Genomic DNA, 17,736 nt, shown 5'->3' on the forward strand with positions numbered 1-17,736 from the left:
CCTCAAAGTGTGGAGTAGGATCTTCCAGGGTAGGGTGGGGTTAGTAACTTTCAAAATAGTACAACACAGAATTTCAAATGTGTTTACTTACTATACAAAAAATCCTTAATGATAGATTAATGGAAGGAGTGGGATTGGGAATAGACTTCAATTAAATGATGCCACTAAACCATGTCAAAGGAAAGCGATATGCCTATCCTAAACTTCCTAAAATTATTTCAAACTGCATCATATCACTATCAATACTGAAATGACTACAATGACTTAGGCATACTACATGTACCAACCACCTATAGAAAGAATGGATGGAGCAGAAATATCTCAAGGAAAAGTCAAATGAAAAATGTATATTGTATAATTTTCAAAGAAATTTTGAAAATAAGAAATGGTTTTGCAATATCCAAAAGTGTTATATAATTGAACTCCAATCCTTGTCATAAGACAATATTTAACAAATATTTTCAAGACCACAATTTTTTTTAGACTGGTCTGCAGTTTTGTTAACTACAAAATGAGAAATAAGTATCTGGTTCTAATCTAATAATGATAATAATAATGAAACTAGCTTTTACATTGCCCAACTCTAATGGTATAAAAGTCTCTGAAGTACTCTGTGATAATGTGGCATAATTTTCTTAGTTGTAGAAGAGTAGCTCTTGTGGGTTAAATAACCGAAAATAAATCCCCTTACCTTCTTTGAATAAGGTATTGATTTCATCATAAGGTATGATGGTGTTTGCTCTGTTAGGTATAGCAATGAGTCTATCCCATTGCTTTGTGACCTGTACCAGACATGGTGTGATTTCTTCATAGTCCAACTTCATCTTCTTCTCAATCACCGCATCTTGGCGAGCTGGTATTGTTAAAAGATAATGTCAAAAGATAATAAACAGGTTATTAAAAGAAAGCAATTATCATAAACATCCAGTGAAATTTTATGCATCTAATAGGTTATTGGGCAGTATGGCCCATATTCTGAAATCAGGTTTAACTTAGACCATGGTCTAACTCTGTGCTAAAATTATGGGAAGCCAAGAGTGTCAAAATTTTTATTACATTGTATGTTTCTTATGTTTACTGTGCTCTTTCCTGATTCATCGATGGTAAAGATCATCATCTATTTATACTTCCTAGACAATTATGGATGATTTTAGAGCCGAATGAGGTGAAATATTGTACTGTTAGTGATTTATGTAACAATTGGCTATCCATACTTAAACCACAACTTTAAACCGAGTTCAAGTTAAACCCGACTTCAGAATACAGGCCTATGAGTCTAATTAGCAATTGATACATTTCATTGTAAATATACATTCCAGTTGCAGAACTAGCCAGATTAGAAACATTTATCTGGACGGGCTCTCCTTTGTGCACAAAATATATGGCCTGCGAAATGAAATAGCATCCTACCTGGCTACCTCCGCTACTGGATTCTGTTAGAATACAAAATCCCTGATCTATCAAATATCACTTCCAGTCTCTATAACTATTGATCACCAGTGTTGATCACTGAATTCTAAATACAATAAGCTTTCAAAATTGATATTACAATTCCAGCAGGTTCAGAAACTTTGAATGCCTAATTCAAAACTTGATTCATAGACTTATGACTGACCTTGTAATCTCTTGTTTTCTGTATCCATACGATTAAGTATAATCTGAAATTGCATCTAACCCACCCAGCAAGATCCGTCACTGAATTCTTTCACAATACAAAATCCATGCTCTATCAGATAATATGCTTAATTAAAAACTGAATTCATAGACATGAGACTGACCTTGTATTCTTTTGTTTTCTTTATCCATACGATTGAGTATAATTTGTTCCCTAATGGCTCGTTGCCAGAGCGCCCTCACTGCTAGTCTGGAGGTGAATCTCTTGACGACAGGACTAGATTTAGATTCCTTCTTTTCCTCATTGTCTTCCTCTTCCTCCTCGAACACACTCTCGCTCTGGTCTGGAAAACCTGGGCAGATTCAGTAGAAAGGAGAACATTAGAAGAGGTATGCCATACTTACCTTACACTCTCCTGTGATTTGGGAAAATTTCACGATATATCAGAAAAACACATTACACAAGTAAAATATGTTTCTTCAAAACTTTCCAATAGTTACCCTCATTTATGATTCATTATCATAAACATCATCACGATCATCAGCAGCAGGAGCAATATCAGTATTCAAGATTATCATAAAATTTGTGCTGTTGTGATCGTTTGAGAAAATCTCTAATATCATTCTTCTAAAAAAACTTCAATTTAAAAAAGCATGTCTCCATATGTATATTAAACATTAAACTGTCTTCACATCAATTTTTACCTTGCCTGTGAATTGAAGATGACTATAAATCATCTTCATATCATCTATATAGCCTCTCTTTGTGTTACATCTGGATTTCTGGATTTATAATATCCATTCATTTTCAGTGACCAGACTTTTATTTATGATTGCAATGAAAGATGAGAATTATCTTCGCCTGGCTAGCAGAAAGGGCTTCGTTTAAATGCGCTCTGTTCAAAATGTTCAGTGCACCAGAGAGTTTATACTCTTCTGCCTGACCCTAATGAATAGGATTTGACACACGTATAAATCCTAATATCAAACTGCCAGCCAGACGAAGATGCACCATATATTCTGTGATTTGGAATTGATGGGAAAATTGGCAACTGTTCAGTTTCACAATTTCCTTGATGTTTAATATAATGTATAAAGACATACTAATATGTAGTTGAAACTTTTGTGAGGAATGACACAGAATCTGCCAATTAATACAAAAAAATAAACCTAACCACCATAGTAAATCACTTTAAAGATTAAGAGAACTGATCAAGAAAGTGAACTTACGAGGTGGTGCCTTGCTCTCACTCATCGGTGTCACAACCCGGTTGAAGATTGCCTGACGCCATGAGGTACGGGTGCTAGAGGTCATCAATGGGGTACGGGGGCTATGCCCAGGGGGGCTTAGAAGATGTGCTCTTCCACCTACACTCATTGCCCTACAAGAAGGATAAATTCACAAGGATAATTTAAAATTCAATGAAATAAACTTGACACTTTCTAATTCAAATGTAATTTTTGAAGTTAGAAATAGTTATTGACTTTATTCTTTGAGAATGCATAATTTTGAATTCTGTAAATTCATGATGACTTCAAAGGACGGAAACTGAATAATTCTTATTTTTAGTAGTAAAACTAGGATCAAGCACATGTCTTCAGACAATTATTCATGTACTAATAGTTGATATTGGTTAAATGGCAAGTCCCATCTACTTGCAAGTGCACATTTATTTTTTTTTCTTTTGCTAACAAAGATGTTAGCCAAACTGGATAGAAAATAAGCAAACTAAAGGATATTTAAATTAATTTATGCTTTACATAGATATCACAAAATTTTCATTTATTCTTACATGTGTGTCATAAATGTGATGGAGAAATATGCTGACATCATTCAGTCACTATTATCCATACGATTTATTAATGATATGTCATTCTTTTCCTTTTCACTTACAAGAATCATCTATATCAAAGCTATCTTCCATATCAGAGCAAGATATCATTTGGTTATTTTGAATAAAAATATTGAGGCCATGATTTAGGCATCTGATGTAGTAAAAGAGTAACAGCTTGTTAATCTAAAAACAAAATAATATCCCCAATCTACCTGATCAGGGGTGGCTTCTGCTTAGGGGCTCTGAGGGCTTTGAACTGATCCCCTTCAAACTGAAAAGTCGCCCTTGGTGAGGTGGGCGTGGTCGGGGTGAGGGGCGTGTCTCCTAACGTCCTACTCCTCTGCCTCATCGGTAACGGTGTGATAACGGAAGACTGTCCAGCATCAGCTGATTGCTGCTTGGTAGGGTGATGGGGATGATTGGGGTTATGAGGGTGGGGCTGTTGGTGATGGGAGGGGTGGGGTGGGGGCCTCCTTCCCTCTGGAATATCTGTATTCTCACCGGAGGTGGTAGAAGAAGCAGTAGAAGTGGTAGATGTGGTTGACGAGGGGCTGGTTAGGGGTGATACAAGGTTGGGTAGAGGAGGTGGGGTGGCGCATGGGGAACCAGTAGGTGACTCCTGGAATAGAGAGGAAAGATAGAATATGGTTAACTTTCTGAAAGCCAATTCTCCTTGAACATACAGTATAAATGTGTCGTGGTCTAGAGGTTTTGACTCTCATCTTTCAAAACAGATTATTGTGTGGGTTCGAAGCAAGAAATGTATCAACATTATGCTGCACACAGGCGAGGTGAATGGGCAATCGGTATTCCTTGAATGCACTGAACGCTACTAATGACGCGGCAACTAGAGCTAAAGCTGGGTAATAAGATGTGCTTTGTATTCCCTAAAAGAAATGCTATACATTTCTATTTATTTGTGATTACATTTTTTTATCGATTGCTTTAATTGATTTGGAAATAAAGTTTACCTAAAAGTTTATATAAATCCAGCTATTCCTTCGAAAATGAAATAGAGGTAAAGCTACAGAAACTATTATTCAGTCAAATATCAATATCTGTCGTTTAAAAATGATTTGAATTCTTTAATACTATGTTGTCTCTCTCTTGTAGTTTATTGGTTAGACTGGATGTTGAAAATAGTTTTCTTATTTCTGTTTATCACTGTTTAATTGTCCCACTTACCTCTCTCCCATTTTGTAGGACAAGCCTGTCAGGACCAGGACTACTTCGATGTTTGTTCTGAAGGGCAAAATAAAAGCAGTAAACAGGTTTGATTTTTAATATCAGGTTCTGGCAAATGACTGAAGATAAATGGAAATTTAATACTTTAAATCAAATTAGATTTGGTAACAAATTCAAGGTCAATATGAATGAGATTGGAGTCTATGAATGAAAACAGAAACATTGAATAACATGATAATGAAATATGGCAAACGGCATCGTAATAAGGGAAATTTCCCTCCTATGGTATTTTTATATCCATCATAATTTGCAAAAGAGACCCTGTATTTGAAACACAAAATAAGGATATGGGAGAGCTGTAAATGTGAAAAAAAATGTTGCTTTTTATCTCATTTTCAAGCCAAAAATCCTATTTTTTCAAAAAAAAATTGAAAAAAAATACAAAAAATCATCATTCTTACAAGTTTTAAAAATCCTATTTCTAATGAAAAAAAATCATATTTAGTGTTACTTTACCCTTAAAAATCATACTAACTAGGATGAAATCCTACTAATTGTCAGCTCTGAAATGACGCCCCCCATACTGTGTGAAAAAACATTCATAGTCAGAATATTATACATACAAATTCTGCTCTAAAACCTTTGAGTTAATGAGATTTTTTTTAGGGGTGAATTATCAAGAAAAGGAAAGTATATAAAGGTGCTATTCTAAAATCATACATTACTGATATAAATTGAATGACAAAATATGAGCCAACTGACTAATGAATTTGTTGTGGCAAATGACCTATTTTATTAATCAAAATAATCATGGTCTGATTGGCATCTTGCCATTAGTATATAATGCTCAGTCATTAAAACAAGGACATTATCTGTGCTCATATAATTAACAGTAACAAATAAATAATACAAAACGCAAATATTTTGAAAATATGCATTTTTTGCATGTAACGCCACAGATCTCAAAAACTATTTCATTGAATGCTATCTAACATGGCTCTTCTCTTCAGAACCATTTTTCAATAATGTTTGTATTTGATGTCCCCAACATATTGGGAAATAATTTTATGAATTAGATGACATCATACTGACAGACATGATTAAGATTAACAATTGATTTCTCATAAAGGGGGGGGGTTCACAATTGATTAATAAATACTAAATAAGATCATCTAATAAAAGCAAGAAGCAATTACAAATCATACTATAACAAACTTAAAGCCAAGTGATCATTATCTGTGTCCCTTGCACTCTAAATTCCAAGGATTTAACATAAATTATCCAGATTGGCTGTGAATGGTAACCAGCCAAATTTTGGATTAATTTTTTATCTTTAGGATTAACTTTTAAATCTCAAATGATATAAATTCATATCTTTTAGCTTTCTGTTTAAATCTTAATGGTTTAAATCTTAATCTAATATTCAGCTGGTCACTATTCACAGCCAATCTGGATTTATCTTTGGAATTTAGAGTGTACATGAACATGATTATTATTTGTGGAGGTGCCGTGGCCAAGTGTTGTGGAATGGCGTGGCCGAGTGGTCTAAGGCTATACATGGAAAGTCCGGGTTCGATCCCCGGCTGCGGCAGCTATGCCCGTGAGCAAGGCCTTTAATCTACAATGCTCTATTATCCTGCTTTCAAATAAATGGAAATGCTATATGCATTATTGATAACTAGGTGTGAACTTGTTTTTAAAAAAATTATTAAATTGTTCAAATGATTGAGACACTACGACAAAACCAAGACTATGCTTCATTCATATAGACATGATGCCAACCTTGAAGTAGTGTATAAGCATAGACTCAAATTCATCAAATAGACACAAATAGACTCAAAATTTACAAATTATACCATGTCTATGTTAGAGACTACACTGAAGTCTGGTTTAACCATAGTCTAACTCTGTGCTCAAATTACGGGAAGCAAAGTGTCAAAATTTAGTTCACATATTACATCTAATGTGCTCTTTTCTTGATTCTTCAACTTACTTATCAATCACTCCCATGCTATTAAGAATTATTTTGAATCAAATGAGTCTATGAGTATGAGCCGATACATTGGATCTCTTATTATTTCAGACTTATCACTGTGCAGTATGTGAAAAACCAAGGGTATACGCCTACTTAACCTAAAGCGTGAATAATACCTTTGTGGCTTAAACACATCAAGTCCATAAATAGCATCCAATACCACAAAGCTAACCATGAATTTTACTGGTTACTCCTCAGCTGTCTAAATGCTGTATTATTTGTGTAACATTATCTATTTTTCAATGGATTACTGACAGGGAACAGGAAGAAAGGGAGGGTTGGTGGGTCAAAATGGAGGGGGAGGGGAAGATGTGCCCCCCTCGTTCCCCCCCCCCCCAAAAAAAAAAAAAGAAAAAAAAAAACCTGCCTTGTTCAATTTTCGCTGTGTTCATATTCATCATCTGTAATGGTCAAAAGTTATAAAGATATGATCTTTTATTTTTTTAAAATGACCATTCATTCACACCTATCTCGGCTTCTCAGACACAGACACCGAGCAGAGAAGAACACAGACAAATAGTAGGATCCCCTCACACAGTAACAATGCATCATCACTATATGCATGCAAACAGTCAGTAAGCAAATGGGCAATTCCACAGGTTGGTGGACATGAGCTTAAAAATTCAAATTCAATATTTTCTTGAATTTTTTAATGCTTTAAGTCCTTCATACATGATAGTTTCAGGAACAAGAAATAAAAAGTTTATTTTCATATGTATACTTTGGGAAAAAATGGTCAAAAGTTGTGTCTTCCATTGTGTACCAAAATACAAGAAAAATAGTGAAAAATGAAATATGCCTTATTACCATTTTGTTGTTGCAACAACATACCACTTTATATATTTCTGAAGTTTAGAAGAGTCAAATTACTTAAAATACACAACCGCTTTTCAAGTAAATTTGTAGTACTCGTTCAAAATAAATATTGCAACCTGCTCAGGTGATGTAACGTGAGTAACCGAAAAAACTGACTTTGTTTTCTGAGAGAAAAATTCTTCACAGTTAATTGGTGGGATTTTAAATTCTCTTCCTTCAAACAATCTTTGACACAGTGATGACTATCAAAATCATTAAAAAGTACAATTTTTTTATAAAATTGATGAAGAAAAACTGTAACGTGAGTAACTTTGTAACGTGAGTAACCATCATGTAATGTGAGTAACCAGTAAAAATTATTCAGTTCGGTAACATTTTCTGTGGTATGTCAAGTTTTAAGTCTCATGGTGAGTTGTGAAGTTATTTTTGATTAATTAAAAGCAAAATGAGGGTACATCTCTTTGATGCGACTCTTTGTTCATCAAAATATCAGTGGTCATACAATCACACAAAAAAATTGAATATTAGTAGAAGTATTCACAATGCGAGAGTGCATTAGTAAGACTTGGTTTTGATTAACCAAACTTTAAAGAGTGTTTGAACAACACATTGAATGCCCTTACCTGTAACCCAATCTAGGCCGGGGTATTTTGGGAGTTGATATGGCCCGGGGGGTGGGGGGAGGGGGGGGCTCCCAGGCCCCCCTTGAGATCTCGGCCATTGGCCGCACGATCACGCCGAAAATTTGCGTGCAGGTTGTCTTGGACATAATCTATAATACTATACAGTAATTTATTTCATGCAAATCGGTATTAAGCGATTATGCTAATTTATGCATAATTAGTAAGCGAAATCATACTTTTCCCTCCTACTCCCTAATAAAGCTCCAATTGTTCCAATTTTTGGTATAAAATCTCTTTTAGATGTTCCTAGCAATGAATTTTACACACATTATTAAATTTTTAATGACATGTGTGTTGTTAACCATACATGGACAAAATGTAACGTGAGTAACCGTAACGTGAGTAACCATATTATCTGCACCCCAAGTAAAAACCATGTGTTCTTTATTTTTTTAATTATATACAAAGTTTGTCTCCCTAATATACTTCTTTGAAATGGATATAATCAACTTTCATAAAAGCCTTGTATGAGGAGACTTTTCACTTATGTTGACTTTTCATTTTATGCATGTCCAAATCATGTAACGTGAGTAACCGACACATTCCAAAGATTTGCCAGGAGCATAATAGAATTTCCCAAGTTTTGTTTTTATACGAAGGATAGTCAGACTGTGTACTTTGTTGTGATAAGGAGATGTTTAGTTCCTATCAATAATAATGGAGTTACAGCTCCAAGTATGAGTCAAGGTGTCTCCAAATGTAACGTGAGTAACCGTGGAATAGCCCAAATGGCCACCATCTTCTCTTCTCATCCCAATATTGTTTCTGTCTATTCACCCCCCCCCCCCCCCGCCCCCCCGGAAGAGGGTTAAGTTTTCAAGAAGCATTGGAATTGCAGGATACATGGAAATCCATTAAGTGAAAGGATCCTCCTCTGCATGGAGTGTGATGTTAACATGTTACTTAAACACATTCTTCTTCTATCCATCTCATTCAATCATTGATGCCATCCATTCTCTAAACGTTAAAGATTGTTGGACACTGTAAGGTTTCAGGATGCACTGAAGAAGTTAAAGGCATGGTCACACCGGCCGCGCGTTGTTGGAGCGGTTGTGGAGCCGAGAGAAAAAAATCATCACCGCTCGCTACCGTTTAACATTTTCGATTTCGATTGTTTTTTTGTTTTTTTTTTTTCGATTTTTTTCCCCAATTTTGAGAGCGAAATTCGACCCTCTTTCCCTACCACTCCACGACCGCTCCAACAACGCTCGGCCGGTGTGACCATGCCTTAATTTTGAACATTCCTCACCATCCCCAACAATCACACGCACATCATGTTCTATTATAGGGATAAAAGCTTTCACAATTGAACTATTTCAAATATCTACAAACACTCACATGGATTGATACTCCTGATAAATGGTATTACATATCAACTTTTAAGAACCAGAAGGTAACTCTACTTCATCAAATATAAATAAACGCTCTTTCGTTTGAATATCGATCTCAAATATGACTGCTAAACGGGTTGTATTAATTCAGTGTTCCTTCAGCAATAATTCTTTTAGCATATCATCAATCACTTGAAAGGAAGTCTAGAGAGCAACAATTATTACAAAATAAAAATCATAATTGTCAAAATAACTTTCTCTTTTGATTTGTTGAAAATATTTGAGTTTACCTGCTCTTAAAGGAATTTTTGTTCACAACTACACATGTGTTGTGGTGTGATATTAATGAAAATGAGTAAATTACATACAATGCTAATCCAGAGCAATCATTGTGATCAGCCTCTGAAAACCACTTCTCTTTGTTTTATGTAACACTACACTATGCAATGAACTAAAAAAAAAAAAAAGTTTCTTGATAGCTGAAAGTTGCCTGCATTTACAGTCATTGAATTACCAATATTTGTGTGCGTTTTATGAAGTAACCTGTCATGGAGTAAAATGTAGTGCCATAATTGGGTTGCAAAAACTTACTACATACAGCAAATACATAATGGTTGGCAGCCCTGCCAGAGTTAAAACTGATAATGCACATATATTTTTTCAATTGCATTTTTAACACACAAGTGATGTCATAATTGGGTTGCAAAACTTATTACATACAGCAAAACCTAACGGTTGGCAGCCCTGCCCGTTATACTCATTCACCAAAACTGATAACGTACACCACCACAAAAAATTGTGTCATTACATGCAGATAAATCAATCATGATTTCAATCTAGAAACTGGCCTCAGGGCAAGAAGAACACTGTCACAACTGTTTCTCAATGCTTGCTATAAATATACATTTGAACCCCCCCCCCCCCCCCACTATCATTCATTTTGCAATAAAGAAAATCTTAAAGAGACACTTATGAAAGGTCAACCTATGAAAACAGGATTGCACAAAAAAATAAAGAACAAGAATAGATGGAATATCCCACGAACATTGCAGGCATATTAATAAATGTATGCCCATCTATTCTTGTGCAATACCATCATAAGCTGTCAAATAGGTAATGAAAAGACAAATAAATACAGCGCAAGGATGATGAGAATGATGTTGATGATGATGACGAGGACAACGATGGTGGAGGTGGTGGTGGTGGTGATGGAAATGGTGAATGGTGATGATGATGATTATGATGATGGAGAAGATGATGATGAAGATGATGAAGATGATATTTAATGGTGAAGACTTCTAACACTTCCTTTACGTTTGCCCAATACTGTTACTTGTAGATCAATAAATTGAAAGGTCATGCCTCAAAAGCCTGAAGGATGTTAGATGCAATCAAAATCAAGTGCTTCCAGGCCCCTTTCCATCTAAGAGTATACATGTATCCTAGCCTATGAATAAAAAAAAACGCTGCTCTTGTATTAAATTCTCTCTTCATTTCTTGCAAACCAATCTGAAATTACAGCCATTTGTCCATATTAACGAGTAAGAAGAGAAGACAGAAGAAAAAGGAGGATAAGGTGGTGAAGAATTACCAAAAAAAATCAAATCTGAGGAAGAAGCAGTTAAAGAGAAGAAGACAAATACGAAGGAGATGAAGGATGAGGATGTCGAGAAGAAGAAAGAGAAAGAAAATGAGAAAGAGGAGGAAGATTGGCGAAAATATAAAGTAAAAAGAATAACAGCTTCTTAGGTCCTTCACCCAAAGATAGTTTATCTTTCTATCCAGCCCCTTTTGAATGTTGTTTTTACAACCCCGGAGATCCAACGCAAAGATCACTGCACTGGGGATGATCATTCTGTATTAAGACATCAAAGGTATACTGGCATGAGTAAGCACATCTCTCAAGACATTGATTGTCAAATGACGTTATCTGTTTACGCTGCTGCATACGCAAGCAATAGTAGCCAATCAGATGTATCTAATGTGATCTATTCTTGTGATTTTTGGAGACCACTCATCTCATCCCAAGTTTTAAAGGTTTGGTAAGGGCAAGGATTCTAAGAGGTAAATCAAACATTTCTCTTCTTTCACAATGTATTATTTACTTTTACATTTTCAAAAAATAAAATAATAAATGAAAATGAAAAATTACATTTTTATTTCCTTTAAAATGAGTGAAAATCAAGAAGAAAAAGCAGAGATACAAATCAACTGTTAGATTTGATATATATATATCTGTCACTCTTGTTATTAATAATATTCAATAATCTGTGCCTAATCATCTTGAAAATCAATTACATGTAACATTCAATAAAATCATTCCATAATTAGGACACAGTTGTTTTCTAATGCTTTTATGTTGCTTTATATCTCTTTAAGGGCTGACAGCATATCAATCAAAAAGCTTATTTTATATTTCTACATGTGTATCTGGTTACTTCCTTTATTTCAATTCACATCACAAAACCGTTATTGATGTAAGGTGGAATTCTAGGTGAACAAAACACCTCCAATGGATGATGGAACCTTTAAAATCTGACCTAAAATTGGTTATATACCTGCGAGCACACGCACAGATGCTGCATAAACGTAAGACTAGGAGCAGGGGTAAGTGTCCGGGGGTGGAACACCATTCCTAATGCAAATGTACCCCACGGCGTTGCTTTTAAGGGTAACATTGGTTGTTTACCATCAGGAAATCAAAGCAACATCAATAATTCATACTTTCTCCCGTCCAAGATTTCCCACCTATTGGAGGTATTTGTTCGTCTTCAGTACAATACAGTTAAAGCTTTTGGCACAAGTGATTTTTGCCATTGCACTATTTATTTGCATATTACAGTATTTTCATTGAAAAGTGTACACAGAAAAACTCTGTGTTTTTCATCTTATCTTTTCTGCCTCCAATTATTCATTTTGCCTTTAAGTGAAATTTGCCATCTAGTTAAAAGCTTTTAAAACATTTCTCTATACTTGAAATGAAATCCACAAAATCTGATTCACAACCTTTTCTTCCAAAAGTCAACATAGAAGGCAACATTTCAAAACCTTATGAACAGTGATGTCAGACATCATGAATAATAAACAGACCATAATTCAATTTTTAAAGCCTAATTTATCAAAATCCACTTTGATTCTTGAATATTTCCTGTTTTGAAAAATAAAGTCTTCAAATGGTTAGAGTTCCTGCAGAAAAAAAAATCACCTGGTCCAATATACACAAGCCTAGCACCTGATCGTACAATTAATTTATAAGATAATAAACATCAATTAAACATCAACCATACCATCAATCACTAACATTTGTATCTAGGGCTCTTAATGTACACACTCAACCTAAAAAGAAAATAATTCTTCAAAATAATTAAATTCATTTGTCACTAAAATAAAGTCAAAGAAATATGGTAACCACTCAAATCTTAAGGTGCCATTATACCATAGAGTGGGCGTTTCTGTAGGAAGAAAAGGAGGGTAACTCTAAGAGTCATGTGACCACAAGGGCCATGTGACCTTTAATAGCAGGTGTGTTGGTGGTTGGGTTCTCTATTAGAATTAATACAAACATTGATTGCTACTCACTCTAGTTAGGAGGTTCTCAAAGGAACTAGTCAGAGACTTCTTGGCTTTCTTCAAAGATTCCAGCTTGGATGTGGTTGGTCTATTGGAATCTGACTTGTACACTTCCTGTGAAATTGGAAAAAAAAATTGTACAAGTCCATGAAGGAGCAAAAAATGTAATTATTTGCAGAAAAAGGGGTTGAAATCTTGTGCTCATGTGTTTTAATTTTATATTACATTTATATTTTACTCTGGAGTGATGATCTCATTCAAATATTGTGATCTAAAAATCAACAACGTAAAAATATAGAAACTTTCTATGAAAATAAAAGTTACATTGTACATTCCATACCATTTCATTTATAACACAACACTGACATCACCCACCAATTAATTAATTAATCAAAGCATTAATTAGATAAAAAATGAACAAATGAATGAATTATTAAACAAGCCAGAAGTAATGTCCATACTGTCTGCATTTTTTTAAAATGAATGAATGTAAAGAGACTTTAAACATTATTATATCATTGATATGTCAGCATAGACAAATCTAAAATCTGCAATCATCATAGATCTGCTTTGACCACTCCATCTATACTAACCACACCCCTAGATCAAATTTGTTTGATCATATATTTGATATGGGTGTCACAAACAGGGTTCATATTTCCATCAAAATACTGCATCATCACGACAGTCCATTTAGCGACTGGTCCTTCAAATCCTTCTCATAAGCAATCTCTTTGCATGATGTATATTGATAGGATGATATGGGTGTTGCTGTGATGGTTACACAGACCCATCAAAATATCATAAGATATAACCATATTGCAAAATATCATAAGATATAACCATATTGCAAAATATCATAAGATATAACCATATTGCAAAATATCATAAGATATAACCACATTTCAAATTAAATTTTCAAACTGGTTTCCAACACCACTTATGATCGCTTCAAAGAACACTTTCAGCATTCACATTGGACATTAAACTGGTTTCCACTATTAAACTAGTTTGAAAATGTCAATGAGAATAGGGTCCTAGTTTTACAAGCACAAGAAAATCTATACCTTGTAACATCTAACTAAATCAAAATGGCCCCCATCTCAACAGCCACCACTACCTACCACCACCATCATTCATTGGTCAAACACTTCAATCAAAGCATCATTGCATCCATCATCTTTAATACCAACACTACCATCATATAACACACCACCATCACTATTTGTACGTATATGTGGGCGCGCCGTGGTCTAGTGGTTCTGACTCTTGTCTTTCAAACAGAGGGTCATAGATTCAAATCCTAGCCACAGAGTGTTTTCCTCCAGCAAGAAATTTATTGACACTGTGCTGCACTTGACCCAGGTGAAGTGAATGGGTACCTGGCAGGATTAATTCCTTGCATGCACTGAGCACCGGTGATGGTAGCTTGAGCGATAGCCGGGGTAATAATGGCGTGTGCTTTGTATCCTCAGGCAAAAGCGCTATATATAAATCCAGACGCATTATTATCATGATTATTTTAACACATCACTCATTCATTTCTTCATTATATCATACCTTTTGTTTGATTTCATCACTAATATGAGTATGGTTCTGTTGTTGTTGCTCACACACTTTCATTAGAAACATCATGGCAAGGTGGTTCTGCTCCTGCTGGCTTGAAACTTGACAATTCTATTATGACAAAAGCACAAGTAATAAACAAATGAATGAACAATGATGATTCATTGGTGCTAGATTCATAAGCAAGCACTTAATCTAAATTCAATTATGAAAGGATTTCCTTACAAAGCAATTTGATGAATAGCATAACAATGAATCAATCATTCAAGGATTGTATTCCATAAAGAATATGGTTTTGACATTGTGCCATTAATGATGAAAACTGAGCAGTAATTATGCAATGTAAAGGAAACCTTGGCCCCATTTGAATAATCCGACACATTTGATATTGAAAAAAACTATTCAGAATAATGCCTTCAAAAAATAGTCAAATCCAGGGGCGTCGATCCATTTTTCAGAGTGGGGGGCAAAATCATGAATCAACGTTCCACACAAAACAAACAACCAAACACACACACACGCACCACGCACATAGGCCTATACACACACACACACTTATATATATATATATATATATATATATATAAATAAATGTCATGAGAAAGAGACACATCTCTCACAAACAAATTATTGCTAGCGCAGAGCGCGAGCTGAAATTTTTTAGTATACTGTCCTGAAAACAGGAAAAATGCACCTCTTAAGGACTTTTTGTAGTAACTCATGAGGAGGATACATATCTCACTACACAGATAATGCGAGTTCCGAGAGCGAGCATAAATTTCTTTATATTCTGACCTCAAAGCTTGAAATTCTATGCATTTTTGTACCAATAAATAAGACAGGTATCTAAAAGAACAATAGATGCGAGGGCGAAGCGCGAGCTGAAGTTTTTGATATTTCGATATGAAAAAAGGAGTTTAAAATCCAACAAATGATTATTGCAAATCGAAGTGGGAGTTCTTTTGAGGTTTAAACCTGCAAACGGGACATTCTATTCACCTATTTAATCATAAAAAGTATGGGTTTTTGCTCAAGAAATAATGCGAGCGCGAAGCGCGAGTTGAAAATTTTTACATTCCAATTGGAAAAGCTGACATTTTGAGCACGATTTTTAATAAAGAACGAGTTGTGTATCTCAATCTCGCTTGCTGATTTCTTTGTAACATTACAATCTCATTTTATTTTTGCACTTATACGGAATTATTGGGGGGCAAAACGATATCTTTGCCCCCCCCAATATTTTCATTGGTTGGGCGATCCCCCCCCCCCCAGGATCGACGCCTCTGGTCAAATCTACACATTAAAAATACTATTCATGATTTGACTGAAAGCCATGAAACTACATTAACCTCACAGTAGTTGTTTAACAGCCATGCCTTAACAATTTATAAGGATTAAATATCAAAATTATAAAAAATGAACTTTCTTGTTTAAACAACTACTGTACGTTTATATTAGTAAACAGCATTGCATAAAAATGTATATAGCATATTTACTGTGTAAATGGATGCTTTAATGTAATTTTCTAGTCAGTTGAAACATATATTGTTTACTTGGCATTTTTTTTTCCTTTGTTCTTAGACATAATTTATTCCAATCAACCCCAGTGCTTTTTATCATTATAATCAGTATTGTTCAAAACTAATCACTTATTACATTACACATCCTGTTAAAATGTAAAGCAAGACTGTACATGTATTAATTTTGCAAAAGAATATGTTCAAATGTATGATCTACTTGTATTTTATTTGGTACCAGAAATCGTGTATACATGTAAGTATAAATAACAAAAAAAAAATACATGAATTGAATAAATTCAAAATAATAGATTTGCTATGAAAGAATTTTTTTTATATTTGTCTAGACTCTATCCTAAATAATCAATCTTTTACCCAACTGATCCAACTATCAATATACAAGTATTTCATAAGAAGTGAAAGGAATTCATCATATCCAGGCACCTAACAAAAAAGATGGTTTTGTTTTAAAGAGGAGAGTAGCTGATTATTAGCTGTTTTTCCATAATTCTGTAAATCCTTGACATGTTCCCACCTTTATAAACAAACTTTAATTACTTTTGGTATCTGGTTTAGATATTCATTTATTCAAAGGTTTCCTATTTAGGTGCACCACTCAGCCATAAGCCTGGATGTGTATGGGTCAGTAAACATCAAAGGTTCCAGTATTTACACTGCATGCATAATCCAACAACTAAATTTATTTCTGGATTTCTTTCTCGTTTTCCTTTTGCATTTTGTGTTTTAAAGTCACAAGGTAAAATGAACATGACTGTTGAAAAAGACATTAATCAATTGCATTGCTTTTACATTTTCTTGATTTCCTGTACTCTCCGCATAGGCGGCGGAAGCAGGGGGGACGTGTCCCCCCCCCCCTAAATTTTAGGTGGGGGGACGATCCCCTCCTAAATTTTTTGTTGATAACCTTTTTTTTTTTTTTGCATGTCAATTTTGTTTCCTGGGTCCCCCAAAAATTCACATGGACCCCCCCCCCCCGAGCGTGTGTGGTCCCCCCTAAATTTTGGTTAGGCACTCCTAAAATTTAGGTGGATAACCTTCTTTTTTTGGGCTTGTCCAATTTTGTAACTGTGTCCATCTCAAAATTTCAGGTGGACTCCCCCTAAATTTGTTGGCTTCCACCGCCAATGACTCTCCTTCAACCTCAAAGGTGTACTCCAGGCTGAAAATAATTTGAATTGAACAGATGAAGAAAAATCAGACCAAAAAAATGGATCATTATCAGAAAATGCATAACAAAGTTGTGACATTTCAAAATTTGCATTATTTCAGTGAAACGGTTCTGTGCACATCTTCATGAATATTCCATGAGAAAACTGATGCCATATTCGCTCTTTTTTTTGTATTTTAATATATGAAATTATGTTTATTTGATTTTTCCCCCAAGAACTAAAGAAAGTTCGATTGAGAACTGATTTAATGCATTCGATATTCATTTTTTTCAGAAGGGAGATGTATCATTTACACTTGCATGAAAAATTATGATTTCATGTAATAACATAAGAAAAGAAAGTGGGTATGTAAAATCATCAGCTCACCTAATGAATATCCATGACGATGTGTATA

At 34.7% G+C, this 17,736-nt stretch overlaps 1 protein-coding gene across 4 annotated transcripts in view; it reads right to left on the minus strand.

The window, feature by feature from the left end:
- LOC121411116 (TBC1 domain family member 1-like) overlaps positions 1–17,736 on the minus strand; it is a 76,623-nt gene that overhangs the window by 7,234 nt on the left and 51,653 nt on the right. For all 4 annotated transcript variants that reach the window (XM_041603644.1, XM_041603659.1, XM_041603651.1 and 1 more), the window contains 7 exons: positions 14,630–14,746; positions 13,079–13,183; positions 4,635–4,691; positions 3,662–4,068; positions 2,845–2,996; positions 1,779–1,967; positions 692–853 (listed from right to left, as the gene is read on the minus strand). In XM_041603644.1, coding sequence (XP_041459578.1) covers positions 692–853; positions 1,779–1,967; positions 2,845–2,996; positions 3,662–4,068; positions 4,635–4,691; positions 13,079–13,183; positions 14,630–14,746 — 1,189 coding nt within the window. The remainder of the gene's footprint in view (positions 1–691; positions 854–1,778; positions 1,968–2,844; positions 2,997–3,661; positions 4,069–4,634; positions 4,692–13,078; positions 13,184–14,629; positions 14,747–17,736) is intronic.

The sequence above is a fragment of the Lytechinus variegatus genome, chromosome 1 (genome assembly GCF_018143015.1).
Source record: "Lytechinus variegatus isolate NC3 chromosome 1, Lvar_3.0, whole genome shotgun sequence".
In the NCBI taxonomy this organism is placed as follows: domain Eukaryota; kingdom Metazoa; phylum Echinodermata; class Echinoidea; order Temnopleuroida; family Toxopneustidae; genus Lytechinus; species Lytechinus variegatus.